The sequence below is a fragment of the Crinia signifera genome, chromosome 1 (genome assembly GCF_055691185.1).
Source record: "Crinia signifera chromosome 1, ASM5569118v1, whole genome shotgun sequence".
In the NCBI taxonomy this organism is placed as follows: domain Eukaryota; kingdom Metazoa; phylum Chordata; class Amphibia; order Anura; family Myobatrachidae; genus Crinia; species Crinia signifera.
Window position 1 is genome coordinate 196,919,835 of NC_139217.1, and position 15,133 is coordinate 196,934,967.

The window sequence follows — 15,133 nt, forward strand, 5'->3', positions numbered from 1 at the left end:
CCCCCAGCCAGCGGGATTACTGCAGATGATGTCACCACAAAACATCACCTGCAGTAATCCCGCTGGCCAGGGGGAGTCAAACATCGGCAGACCAGAAAGTCATCTCTGGTCTGCAGGTACAGGGTAAAGGCCCCCATACATTAGGCCGACTTGTCCTAGGGACAAGTCGGACCCAATTTACCTGCGAGCCGCCCGGCAGCTCCCCGGGAGGCTCACATACAATTTGGCACTTGATGTGCCATTTTTACATGGGATAAATCGCATGCGATTTATCCCATGTAAAAAAAACCCCGGGGAGCTGCAGGGCGGTGAGCAGTAGTGGGGGCGGGCAGCGGCAGTAGTGGGGACGGGCAGCGGTGGTGGGGGCGGCCAGCGGCGGTAGTGGGGGCGGGCAGCGGCGACGGGCGGCGTTTGCGGTGAGCGCAGTGTACTTACACATAGCAGCAGCGGCGGGGACGGGACGCGCAGTGGCGGCTATTATATTTTTAAAATACTTGTCAAATGACCGGCCGCTCTCTGATTGGCCGGAGAGCTCTCAGCCAATCAGAGAGCGGCCGGTCATTTGACAAGTATTTTAAAAATATAATAGCCGCCACTGCGCGTCCCGTCCCCGCCGCTGCTGCTATGTGTAAGTACACTGCGCTCACCGCAAACGCCGCCCGTCCCCGCTGCCCGCCCCCACTACCGCCGCTGGCCGCCCCCACCACCGCTGCCGCTGGCCGCCCCCACTACTCCCCCGGTGTCTGTATGCATATGCCTGTCAGGTGGCAGGCATATGCATACAGGGAGGTCGGACGTGATCGTATGTACAGACCGTCCGACCTCCCTGATCCGGTCCGATGCGCACGGGACCGCGCATCGGATCAGATCAAATGTCACATACCTACGATTTTGGGCCGATTTCATCCGATTATCGGCACAAAGTGCCGAAATCGGAAGAAATCGTCCCAAAATCGCATAGTGTATGGGGGCCTTAAGATTAGGGATAGTGCTGCTAACATACAACGGAACCTCCTCTTATCATATCTCCTAAAAGGAGTGTAAACATTGTTTTTTCTAAAAACTTAATTTAACCTGCATTTTTTTTCTATTTTTTTATTTTATTTTTAGGTGTTCACTCAAATATAATTTATTAGCGCTCTTTTTACCTTTTCCTATATTCATTTTTATCATAAGAGCTGCTTAAGTTACCATAGCGTGGGACAGATCTTTTTCAACATTGTCCTTTTCTATAAATTGGACCTGTGTATGGCCACCTTTACAGTTGTCAGTATAATGGGCAAATACAGCACATCCCCCTTCAATTGGATAATGTATGTCAGTATTTGTAAACACAGTTATCCCTAACATTGGCAGTGTACATATTATGTTCCTCTGATACCCACTGGAAAAATAGTATTCCTTTCCAAAGAAAAATCTGATAGCGCAACCTTTGAAATGTCACTAGGTTACTGCGAATGTTAGAATGCCATAGCTCAGATAGGGTCTATTCACAGCACATAGGAGTAGTACGTGTTATCAGGGATTCACAATCTCCCTGACACTCATGCACCAACTCTCTCTATTCTCAGGCAACACATGCATAATTTATAAACTGGCATCATACAAAAGACTGTCTGTTAAAACGAGTTGTATGTTCCGACAAATATGAAATGCAACAAAAGGTACTATAGCTCAAAGACTGTTTTGTACAATCTATTAAACTGAAGCTTGCTTATCTTATTTGCTGTCAGGTAGATGCAAAAGAAACACCAGAGCTTTACCACTATCATATGGTGAGGACTACTATTTACTGTCATTGCTAGAAAGTTTAAATGGACACGATCATGGAAAAAATGTTTTTAATGTTCTATCATTTTAAATATGGTTTAGTTCTAGTAGTCATTGGTACTTGTAAATGTGCCATCTCAACCTCTTCAGTCTCATTTAAATATCATGGAGAGCACATACACATGCAGAGATTTGTGCTAAGCGATTTTGCTAAGCAATTTTGCTTAAACATAAAAAGGCAGGGTAGTGGTTCAGAATGAGAGATTGTGAAAAGTATTTCTCTTTCTGTACACAGAGAGAGATTTGCAGTCATTTTCTAAGCAATCTGACTAGATTTTGACTTCATGCACTAATTTAGCAAGAGATATTTAATCTCTTGGAGCATACACACAGAGAGATCTGTGCTTACTTTCTAAGCAATCTAGTCAGATTGTTTAGAAAATAGCAAACATTTGCTCTGTGTGTATGCCTCTTTACAGTGTGATAACACACAGTGTACACCTGCAAAAAAAGAGCATGGTTTTGTGGGTATGAGGAATGGACTCACATCCTTAACCCTAATTGTCATCACGTTGGTGGTCCAAAGCTGTCCTCAGTGACCGGTCTGTGTGCAGTGCCGACTCCTACACTGTGACAGAAGACAATGTTACAGTGCAGCACCTGCCTCCTGCCACTGAGGAGGAGTCTGCACTTTGGTGTCACCCCTTGGCAGGTGACACCCAGATGCAGCCTTCACCCCTGCAGTGACACCACTATAAAGATAGCAATGTAGTTTTACAGCTTCTATGGGTGTTAGAGGTTAGTTGGCATGCCTGCTGCCACAGTAACAACATTATACATCTATAAAAATTAAGAACCATTTAACTTTATAGCTTTATATTATAAAAAAAAAAAAAACATTTAACGTATACACTAAGCTGTGATATTGGGGATATTCAAATCCCATGACGAATTGCCATGTAAGAGCAATTCAATTAACGTGGATTATCCTACATCCCCCTTCCTCAGGTCCTGGTGACTCCATGGTTCTCTTCCACCTACAGCCCACCGATTACATCACAGGTTCCTATCTGTGTAGACACTAACACTTGCATCCTAAAATGGAATAAAATCTCCTGGTGACTGCACTGTGGTAACTATAACCCATCTGCATTTGCAGAGACTGTCATATTGGTGGTGTCATATTGTTCCACTCATCCAACAATTACCCTATTGGATTTACATGTGGACCATTGGCGGTATTCTAAGGAACGGAACCTTGCCCCTACTGCATTGAGGTGTATTTGCAATTGTTTTTATGTGTTATTAAATTTGCCTATTTTTAATTGTTCATTGGTGTATTAGCGCTACTTTTTCTTTTTCATATCTGTAGACTGTGACAATCCCAAATTGAGTAAAGTGAAAAAATACAGCGATGAGATTAGTGTGGTCACAAGTGAGCCAGCTGAACGATACGTATGTACTGTACAGTAGTTACTATTTACCACACGAGACTGAAAACCGCAGCTATAGTTATTAATGTTTGTTCAGGATTTACAGTTTACAGCAGTTTTAGAAACAAATGTAGTCCCTCAAGTCTGATTGTGTGGCTCCCATAACATATTGTACTAATATATTCCGGAACTACTGAAGATGTACAGGCTGCCAGAGCCCGATGTGATTATTCTATTTTATAATTCATATAACAATGCTGGGATGCTTTCACATAGTCAAGGTGCTTTTCTAACCATTTAACCAGCAACAACATACAACATACAGCCTCATTATGCTGCCCTGCAGAGTATGAAATACAGGAAAATAGTTAATTTTCTTGTGTGGAAAAAATTCTGGATGCCTCATTTCTTATTGCTGTCTGTAAGAATTCACGGGGGGGGGGGGGGGGGTATTTAACCCCTTCCCTGGTACTCCCGAGAATTTTCTGGGGTTTGCTCCAGTGCGCAGACTGGCAAACCTGGAAAATTCTCTGGAGTGCCACTGACTGAGCTCCCCCTTTACCAGGCAGCGCAGCTGAGCCGAGCACTGGGACCTGGCTCCTGCTGCCCGGCCCTGCCTCCCTCCCCCCAGCTGTGTGCGTTGTGATCTTGTAACGTCACCCCACACATAGCCGGGCTGCCGGGGGCAGGGCCGGGCAGCGACACAGATCAGCGCTGCCGTCCGGACCCGGGGACAAAGTGGTGGGGCTTTGTTTTAGGGACCGATCCCCAGAAAAAACTCGCCCAGTGGGGAGTGCTCCCTAAAAATAAAAACCTCTTACAGAGATAGAGGCTTTAGTGCAATGCAATAGTTGTTCCTCTTCTGGCTGACAGAGATGTGCAGCCAAGTGTTTGCACATGTGCAGTATCATTCTGCAGCAGATGGAAGAAGCCACTCCCCTGGGATTCTAACCAGATAAAATACAGAGGGCCAGATTCTCTAAGCTTCAAAAGTGATAAAATAGAGACTGATAAACAGCCAGCCAATCAGCTCCTATCTGCCATGTCACAGACTATGGGCCAGATTCTCTAAGCTTCAAAAGTAATAAAATGCAGAGTGATAAACATCCAGCCAATCAGCTCCTGCCTGACATTTTTCAAACACAGTCTGTGGCATGGCAGGTAGGAGCTGATTGGCTGGCTGTTTATCACTCTCCATTTTATCACTTTTGAAGCTTAGAGAATCTGTCCCACAGTTTGAAAACTGTCAGACAGGAGCTGATTGGCTGGCTGTTTATCACTCTCTATTTTATCACTTTTGAAGCTTAGAGAATCTGGCCCATTGTAGTTAATGCCTTCTGATGATGGCATCAGCTATTCAGTAAAGATCCACTATACTGTACATCAGCAATCACAAAACAGCAATTTGCAGATTTGGAGATTTCTTCCCCCCAATTTAAGCATTCCCAAATCTACCAATCTGCACCCATATTTTTCAGTGATTTTCAGATCATTTTCAACAAACACAGATCATAAAAGGCTCATCATTTTACTAGGTAATCTTTACAAATCTGCTGATTGTTACCGTACACTAGCAATCTGCAGACCCTTTTGATTGCGGATGTATGTGGACAGAAAATATCTCTGATCTCCTGATATAATCAGGGGTACCAACAGGTCAGCCGGGCCCTCCTTAAATGGAGGGGCGTGGCCATGGGTAAGGGTGGGGCCTCAGGGAGTGGTGTGGCCACACCCCCTTAAAAAAAGAGGGAAAGAGATGACAGCCTGCGCTGCAGCTGCCTCTCTCCTCAGCTCAGCACACAGCACTGAGCAGCATGTGCTGAGAGAGGCTGTAATAAGCCATGGGGAGATACATATATCATGTATAAACTACAGTTTCTACTTATTTTTAGAGTTTATAAATAGAACCCCTGATTGTAACTCTTAAATGAAGAACACATTTGATGGGAAATGCTGGCTCACCTCACAAAATAGAGAACCACTCACTGTAAAATGCAAGTGTTAATAACCGTCATAAATACATACGGTGATTTCCATACCTTAATAGCTTACAGAACAATGACATTGTATTCACTTTGGCATTTGCATTGCAGCTGTTGTTCTTTATTATGAGCTGAATCATTTTTATACCCTCTAAGATTTCAGCATTTCAGATTGCTATAAAATTTGCCATGAATAGGTCTTAGAAATTGAATTTTGCTATTCATTTTAAATTAAATGACTTTATTATTAAGATCTATGTTAATGAAACAATTGTATCAGTAAATTCCACGGAGAGCCACTGAAACCCAGGATAGTTCATGCTTAGAGCTTTCGGATCATACCCACTTCCTTCCATTCAGCAGTATCGTTTGAGCAAACTATTAGTTTCATTCAATGTGATTTGTTTTAAATTAACTCCATGGCCAAGTCAAGTGAAAATGGATGAAATCTAGGGGCTGTTAGTAAGACGGGCTTGAAATTGATGCTGTCAGGTTTATTTCATGTGAAACATGAACTGTGAAACTGAACTTTTAAAAGCATGGCACCATGGGACATGTGCTAAGAAGGCTGAGCATTGTTAGTGCAGTCGAAACCATGGCAACAGAATTAACATCTTTTTACGGGAGGCTGACAATTTCTAGAACTGAGGGGTAGATTTATTATAGCGGCGCCTATCGCGCCGCTATAACAGTTCCTGCTTCGCCTCATTAGCGAGGCGAAGCAGGAGGGGACACCGACAAGATCTATTAAGATCTTGCCGCCGGAGTGGGGGAGCGCTAACTCCCCCCTCCGGCGATGTCCCTCCTGGAGACAGCGCATCAGTTAATACTGATGCGCCGTCTCCTTCCCCCCCGGCCGGCTTACTGCGCATGCGCGGGATCTCGCTAGTCTCGCGAGATCCCAGCGCAGCTCAGCCCCAGCAGCAGGGACAGCGCTGTCCCTGCTGTTAGGTATAGGCATCGCCGTCTGCAGCTGGCGAAGTCGACAGCTGCAGGCGGCGGAACGGTCAGCGATGCTGACCGTTCATAAATCTGGCAGGAGGCAGGGGCGCAGTGCAAAATATCGCCCCTGCGCTATGCCTCCTGCCCCACACCGCCGGCGTTAGAGTAAACGCTCGGCGGGTGTGATAGATTAGGCGATGCGCTATCCCCTGCTTCAGCGCACGGGGATAGCGCATTTACACATCAACGCCACTTCATAAATCTACCCCTAGGTGAGCAAGATTTACACCTAAAACATCAGATAGACATGATAAGTAAGACTTCTGAAGACAGGGGAAAAAAATAGGTATGTACTTTGAAAGATAAATGAATAAACAAGAATCCTGTATCATTTTAATAAAACCACATTTCAGACAGCTGCCTTTGTAAGACAAACTAGTCTTGGAGAAAAAAAATCTATATTTTTCAAAATCAGATCCAAACAAACTGTTCCTAAACAAAATAAAATCTGCCATCATTTATTTTCACAAGGTATTTACTTTGACAAAACAGATAGTAGGGAAAAATTTATATTTTTATAGTGAGCTGCGTAAAGCTGCAGGGATATGCTGACATCTAGTGGTAGCTTTTGCACATTGCACATAGTGGAGAAAAAATATTTTGATTTAAAACTACCTACAGTTTTCTATTGTTGAAGGTGTCTTATGGTAGGCCTTATATAATGAAATGATTATTTTTATGTTTTCATGAATTTGAGTTCATGTTTTTAATGGATTGTTGAAGCTTCCACCTGCTAGATACATAAATGGCAGAAGTACAAACTAAATACTAATTTCACAATGATTTTCTACTAATAGCTCCATCACACAACTGTTACTGCAGATAAAATGACCATTCCTGCAGATACTGTAAATCAATAAACTAGATTTGTCTACACATTCTTACTTACTTTTTAAACCTCTGGGACAGCGACCTACACTCCAATGTTCAGAGTTTCCAGGATACACCAGGAGAATAGATAAATATGGTATAGACAACACCTTATTCTTGAATGTTTTAAAATAGAACCTGAATTTTTTTTTATAACAGTTAGCAAAAAAATTCATATTTGGGACTATGAAAATGCAAGCTATTATTTCTCAAGTACAGTAGTGTAACACTATTAATAGACTTATGGGGGGTATTCAATCCCGGGTCACGACTGACTGTTGTTATGTCTCCACAGCCGTGACACTGGCCCGTTTTCATTTTGCTCCACCGTAAATCGCCAGATGGGATTCAATGTCCCGCCTGCCGATCGGCAAAAAAGGGGCATGTCCCCGTAAACTGCCGTGAATTGTCAAGATCCGTCCATGTTCGCAACAATTCACGGCCGTTCTCGGCAAAACGGGCCGGACAGCTTTTAAAGTCGGCCCCGCTCTGTCAATCTGCCTCTACAATGCTGTTGGTCAAGACAGCATTGAATAGGCGCCTGCCTCTATTTTCCCCGTCAGAAATAGCAGCGGGGATTGAATACCCCCTAAGTCTAATAGTGTGTACACACGGTACAATTTGCCTTCCGATGTTGACGATATAGTCAACATCGGATCGGCATCGGATGCAGATCGCAAGGGTTCCCTTGCGATCCCGATCCGATCCCGATGCGCGTTCACGAATCGCAAGCCAGAAAGTCTTGACTGCCTTGTCTATATAGTGCAGATCTGCACTATATAGTCAAGATAGGATGCAAATCGGATGTGCCTTGGGATCCGATCCCAATCCAATCTGATCGTATCGGGGATCGCATCTCAAGGCACATCTCACCATGTGTACACACCTTAAAGCTGGGTACACACTAGATGATGTTTAAATTACACAATGGTTGTCCTGAATCACCTTGAACTCCTGGACAATGTAATGTGTACACGCTGTGCAGTCTTACAAATGACCAAACAATATATTGTGTGTCAGTCTCTCGTTTGGTCATTAACTATATATATAGAAGATATAAATGTAGATAGTGTGTACACAACATCGCTAGATCTACCTGCACTACAGGCAGATGAGAAGATGCGACAAACAACACACAGGAGTGTGCGACAGTTTGTACATACTAAACAATGTGAACGATTTTTTTTTTCCGATTCATCCCAAAAAACAACAAATTGTCCGATTTAAAAATGTTTTCACCTGAAATAAAATTTCCTGTGCTATGCATGAAAAAGCCTCCTTGAAAAATGCATTGTTCTGTGAATTTGGCAATCATTTTTATTTTTTAATAGCTTTTTTGTTTCCTTTAATGAAGTAGACCTGAACATTTTAAGCCTTGGCCATTCAGTTCAGATGTGCATGCGTGAGCTACAAAAGCATACCTCTCAACAGTCCCCATTACTGCGGGAGAGTCCTGATTACTGCGGGACAGTCCCGCTAATTGAACACTGTCCTGCTGTTCCACTTTGCGTGCAGAGGGACAGTTGGGCCAGATATCACTGAATAGATGCCATCTGCATGCGCATGGCATCTATTCATTGCAGGGAGGAGAGCCAGGGGATGCCCAGCTTCTAGGGGAGCAATGCCCCCCGCCGATATGATGTAAATGGGTGTAGAGTCACTCAGCTCCACCCCCTACATTTTAAACCCTGCCCTTCTCATGGCCCCCCTCCTTTCCTGGAACAGCCACGCCTCGGCCACAGGAAGTCCCTCTTGCAGATCATCAAAAGTTGGAACGTATGCAGTAGCTAGGTCACAAATGCACATGCCACCTCAAAATGTCCCAGCAAAGAGGGTTCATTAACTCTTACCCCGCCTGTCCAGTATTTCTCAAGCAGTATTTTATATATAAATTGTAGCAGCAAAAAGAATCAGCCTTATTGCCCCATAATAATAAATAGATCCCAAAATATTAGAACTATAAAAGTAGTAAGCACTACCTTAGTGAAAACATAAAGATGTTACCTGTAGCTTCAAAAGTATTACGTGCCACATGTTTCTTTACCCTAAGTCAGGCTTGCCGACCCTCCCGGAATGGACCGGAGCCTCCCGGAAATCGGGTCCTTCTCCCGCCCCCCCCGGGAAGGTGGGCAAGTCTCCCGCATTCTGCTAATTGCCCCCGATCCCCCTTGCCCGCTGGTGTAATTACCTGAAATCGCGGGTATGCGGAGAGGGGACGGGACTAAAATGACGCAATTGCCCGCGAATAACTGAGTTTTCCGGCATGGGGGGCGGGGCCAAGTGACGTCAGACTTGCTCCCGCCCCCCTGACGTGTTGCCTCTCCAGGCTTCTCCCAGAGAGGTGAGATTTAAAGTAGGCAAGTATGCCCTAAGTAACCTCACATAACCTTGTTTTGGAAAATGCGCTAAATCTCAGGTTATTTTAAACAGCAGAACATAAAACTTCCCTGACAGAATCATGATGTTTAAATACTGATTATCTCAGATTCTTTAAAAGCAGCCTTTTAAGCTATAAACAAAATCTAGTCTTACAAGTCATAAATCAATGATAAAGACCTAATTACATATTGATTACAATCTATAAACATATCACTCCAGCATAGATTCAGGTAACATGAGTTACTACAGACTCCATTGCAGTAAGTGCACTTACTTCTTTAAATATTTATTAGCAGCTTGAGGTTGATATTAGGCCACGTTCAGCCGCTGGCAAGGCTCGTATGTAAATTCACACAGAGGTCAGTAAATGGCAGCTATTACTGAATAAAAAGTCTGTAAGTGGTAGTCAAACACTAATGAATATGAATGGCAGCTATAAATAAAACTCTGCTAGATAACTTCTCGCTTTATCAACGGGAATAACAGCTCCAATGCAGCAGAAATACTTGCCAATATGTAGGAGGTTGTTTTTCCCTTCAAAGCGAAATAAAAATATATTCACATTATTATACTGCATATTTCTCATTTGAATTTTGTTTTATAAAAACAGAACTTTTCGTATCTCCAGAATGACCTAAATTATTATTGACAAGTCCTGACTTTCAACCCTTTTAAAAAATATGGAGATGTCTCTTAATTTGTAGTCTCCCAAATACACTTTCTAACAGCTGGAATCATGCCGTGTTCAGTATATGTGGATAATCCCCCCCCCCATACATTCCCCCCCCCCCCGCATTTGTCCCTGCGTCGCCCACCCATTGCCCCTGTGTCTCCCCGCTGTCTCTACCCCTTTGTCTCCCCGCTGTCTCTGCACCTGCGTCACCCAGCTGTCTCTGTTCCTGCATCACCCTCGCTGTCTCCGTCCCTACGTCATCCCCGCTGTCTCTGTCCCTGCCGTCAAAATTCAGTTTGCCATACGTAATTTTGGCTTAATCGGTGTGGCATAATGTGAATTTTGGTTCAATCCATGTGGCATAATGTAAATGTCTTATTCTGGGTGGTATAATGTAAGTTTTGGCTCAATCTGTGTGGCATAACATAAACTTTGTCTCAATCCGGGTAAGGATAATGTGAATTTTAGCTCAATCTGTGTGGCATAATGTAAATGTTAGCTCAATCTGTGTGACACAATGGCCAGTATTCAATGCTCCGTTTCACCATTATTTTCGTCGAATCGGGCTGTTTTCAATACTTGGGGTGAATCTTTTACACTGAAAATCTGATTCACCCTATTCAATGTTCACTGTTCGCCAAAAGCGAACAGTGAATGCCGGCCAGTTTTCCGTTTTATGCTCGCTGCAATTCGCTGGTCTATTTCAATGGGGTTTTTACTGGGATTCGCCAAGAGTGTATTCAATGCTAGGATGGAGAACTGCTTTCAGCGCGATTTTCCCCATGATTCACCTTTTTGCATTCAACATCTTTTTAAAGTGAACTGGAAAGTAATCTTTTAAAATAAAGGTTTTTTTATTTTTTTTGTGTCCCCTGCCAGCTCTCCTGGGGGGGGGGGGCAGGTTCTGCTGCTTGTGTCCCCAGGAGCCCTCCTCCCCCCCTCGACACATTCTGGGGCCGGCAGGGAGGCTTCCATCTCCCTGCCTGCCGCTATCCCCCGGCTCCCTGTGACATTCGCCAGCTGGGGCAGCGAGCCCCTGCAGCGTTTAATAGGGTGACAGGGAGGGCTGACACCGAATGCTCCAGAACCCTGCGAATGTGTAATGTGTATAAGGGGTGTATTTGGGGTGGTACACTACACTAGAGGCCAAACCCCCGTTTTCACACCCTTCCCTTTTCCATACCCTTACCTCAAAATTTCCACTTCGACCACTGCTTGTGGGAATATGTACTGGGGTGCCATGCGGTGTGTGTAATGTGGCAACCCAGGGTGTGCGTGCAGGAGGATATATTGGGGTGACCTGGAATGTGCATGAGGGGATATATACTGGGGTGACCCGTGATGTGCGTGCAGGGTTATATACTGGGGTTATCCGGGATGTGTGTACGGGGGTATATACTGGGGTGCGTGACCCGGGATTTGCATGCGGGGGTATATACTGGGGTGTATGACCTGGGATGTGCATGCGTGGGTATATACTGGAATGTGATGGGGGCACGCAAAACATGCCCTTGCTCCAGGCACCGTGGCACCTAGCTACACCACTGTGTGTGGATCGTTCCATGACTGGGGGACTATACTTGCTTGGAACTATGTCTGTTTGCATCTTTGGGCTCCGAAACCTTTGGGAACTTCATACAATAATTAACTTTTAAAAGTTGTTGGTAATGAGCACTGTCAATCAAAAGCTTGCACAGTATGTCATTCTCTTTACCTCAAATAGAAACTGATCAGTTTAAAATAAATCCAGTAACCCCCTCCATGTGACAAAAATGATTCCCCCCTCCCTTATAACTATGAGGGACTATTGCGCAGTTCCAGCACAGATAATGAATACAGACATTACATCATACTTGAGTTTTGGGAGATCCGTATTATCAGGGCTACTTGAATAGCTCCCGGAAACATAATTGCCCGCAATCAATGATCACTGAACACCCCAAAGAGCTAAATGGCATAGTAAATGGCATAGTAAATATAAATTACTTAGCATTTCCTAAGTCGCTAAGTGATAGAATTTCATATACATACTATCCTACAACCAGTTTATTTTCATACAATATTTATACCGCAGTCAAATATAGTCTAACTGAAATAAAGAAATTCTATTTTAATACACAGAGTCTGGTGTACATACATAACATAACATAATGCACAGTTTTAAGAGCTTTCTAATGCTAAAGACTCTTTTTTTTCATTCCATCTCAGATCCAATTTTCTAATCAAAACAGTGACCTGTGATTTATACACGACAGCAGGCATCTGCGCTGCGAGAGGCTGGTAAACACAGCTAATTATTTACACAAATGGCGGAATAAAAATAATATCCCACTTACCACAGCCACCAGCCAGGTTTTGCCCTGCTTATGTACGATTGTGAAGCTGTTATGCCAACTGATGCTGCCAAATGATGTTATTTCCTTAATACCAGTACACATAAGTAGATACTGGAAAATCTATTTAGCTATGTACTTAGAGGTGTAACAGTGGAAATCTCTGGCTGTGGATTGGAGGTTAATATGCTATGCAATTGGGAAACAGGCACAGCTGTGTATTGAAATGTTTTCCCCACAATAATGCCAATTAATTCTACAGGAATATAAACCATAACGGATACTGCAGTGAGCTGGTAAAAAAATATAACCAAAATGATATTTATTTGTTATTAGCGAATACATGAAACATTCTAGTATACCGTATATATAATAAGTTAGGATAAATGAAACATATTCTGCAAAGCTCTTTAATAGTGCTTGTGCAATAAAGTAGTTTTTGAATGGAATAAAAATGTATGAAGTTCACTGGATAATAGAGACCAAACCAAAGGTAGTTAAAGGCAAGGTTTATCGTGGGGAGATCTGAGCACAGATATTAAGCTCATTTATCAGGTAGATGGACAGATATATTACCAGGAGTCATTTTTCATGTTTATTGTGTAATTAATAAGTGCAGCTGTGGCAATGGAGACAATGGGCAAGATTTATAAAGCGGTGGCATTTGCAAGCCAAGCGGTGGGTTTAACCTTGGAAATTTCAGTGGCAATAATATTAAATGCAAAATCGCCTTATTTCACAGTATTTGTACTATTTTAAATTTCAATGTGAAACATGCTTAAATCTAGCCCTACATTCCATTTTAAATGAATGGAATGTGCATTAAATCAATATGTTTTTCAGACTTTGCCCTTTTTTTTTGTCTGCAATCAAACTGGGTAATGTAGAGCGTTCTAGCACAGAGGTATACTGTACCTGGAAGGACAGGGAGACTTCCAAAAATGGGGTAATGTTCCTGGCTGCCGGGAGGAGTGGACAAGTCTCCCAGAGCCTGCCCAAACCCACCACAGAGCTGTCCACATCATAGCTTCGCCCCCTGCTGTACAAAGTTGTATAGCAGAGGGCGTGGCCATAATGACACAATCACAGCCACCATGCCCCCAACCATGTAACTGCCGGTGGGCGGGGGTGAGAGGGGGCTAGCTGCTGCGTCAGCCCTGAATGATCGATTCTCTTGCATTTCTATGCCCCCCTCCATACAGCTCACCACTTGTCGGCAAATACAGGGTGCTGTACACACAAAGTAACTGGACCTAAATAAAATTGTATTATATCATTTTTGTTGGTTAGAATAACATTTCCATTTTATAAAATGAAAAACAAATGGAAACAGGACCTGATTCAGACCTGACCGCAAGACTGCGAATTGCACAGCGGGAGATTATCGATACACTGCGCATGCGTACAGTTCTCAGTACACACTTGTGAGGCTATCCTGCAAACAAAGTCCTGCAGCTGTTCCTAAACGCATAGCGTTCGCAAGCTGATTGACAGGAAGCGGGCATGTGGGAGTGGAAACAGACTGTTTTGTGGGAGTGTTAAGAAAATGCAGATGTGCATCAAAAAACACCGGGAGTGTTAGGAAAAACACAAGGCATGCCTGAGCATTTTGGGGGAGCGTTTGTTACGAGTATGTCTTGGGTTACGTAGCGCCTGTGATGAGTTGTGGCCAGTGTAAAGATAATGTGATGTGATCCTGTTACGATGGGTTTCGGACATTTTCATATAGCTGCGAAATTGCAGCTGTGCGTTTAGATCTGAATTAGGACCCTAGTTCAACATTTATTTAACATTGACATTTTTTTGTGTCACAAATAGAAAAATAAATAAAATGAAAACAGAAGAACAGATATTCAGCTTTGAATATAGGAAATAGGGTGCCACTGCTGCTAAAAGGAAATCTCTTACCATACTGTTCATTTTGGAAGAAGTGGAGATAGTTCTCGGTTTTCGGAAATGAGTAAATTCTTCTGTGCTTCCTTCCTTTGGTTTAAAAGTAATTCTGCTGCCTCCTGCCGTGCCCTCTGAGGAGGAACGTAAGCGCCTCTCTGCGTAGCGCCCATCTCGGTATGGGCTGAAACTACTGGCATAGTTAACTGCAAACACACAAATAGTAACTATAGTAAGATTTTGCTTAAATATTTCTATTTATATATATATATATATATATATATATATATATATGGAAATGTTTTGAACGGGGAACACAATAGAATAATCCATGAACAACATCCTGAATGATTTCTTATGCACTGCCTATAACTCCTGGACAAACCATATAGTGCATACACATTGAACAATATTGTTAATTATATAGTTTAGTGGCCACAATCAGGAGGATGCTGTCGTTGATGAGATGTTCAGGATATGACTGCATGTACAGATGACAGAGAGGTTCCAATAAAGACCAGCGGGAGCATGCATCGTTAAAAATATAGGACCTTATTCAGGTCCACTCGCTCCCCTGCGTATTTGCACGGGGGTGCGATGTTTGGCGTCAGCGCATGCACATTTCTACTACATGTGCAGATGCCTGGTGCAAATATTCGCACCCATCAGTGCGGTTGGGGTGCGTGGGCGGACGGATGGACGGACGGGTGTTCCCATGAAAACACTGGGCGTTCCCATGGAAATGAGGCAATGACGCGGCTGCCGGGGGCAGACAGCTGACATCACCGGATGTCAGCTGCC

The 15,133-nt window shown here is 43.5% G+C and overlaps 1 protein-coding gene across 2 annotated transcripts in view; it reads right to left on the reverse strand.

Moving 5' to 3' along the window:
- The window catches only part of CCSER1 (coiled-coil serine rich protein 1), an 873,181-nt gene that overhangs the window by 685,178 nt on the left and 172,870 nt on the right, over positions 1–15,133 (reverse strand). For both annotated transcript variants that reach the window (XM_083179106.1, XM_083179105.1), the window contains exon 3: positions 14,351–14,538. In XM_083179106.1, the coding sequence (XP_083035232.1) occupies positions 14,351–14,538 (188 nt within the window). The remainder of the gene's footprint in view (positions 1–14,350; positions 14,539–15,133) is intronic.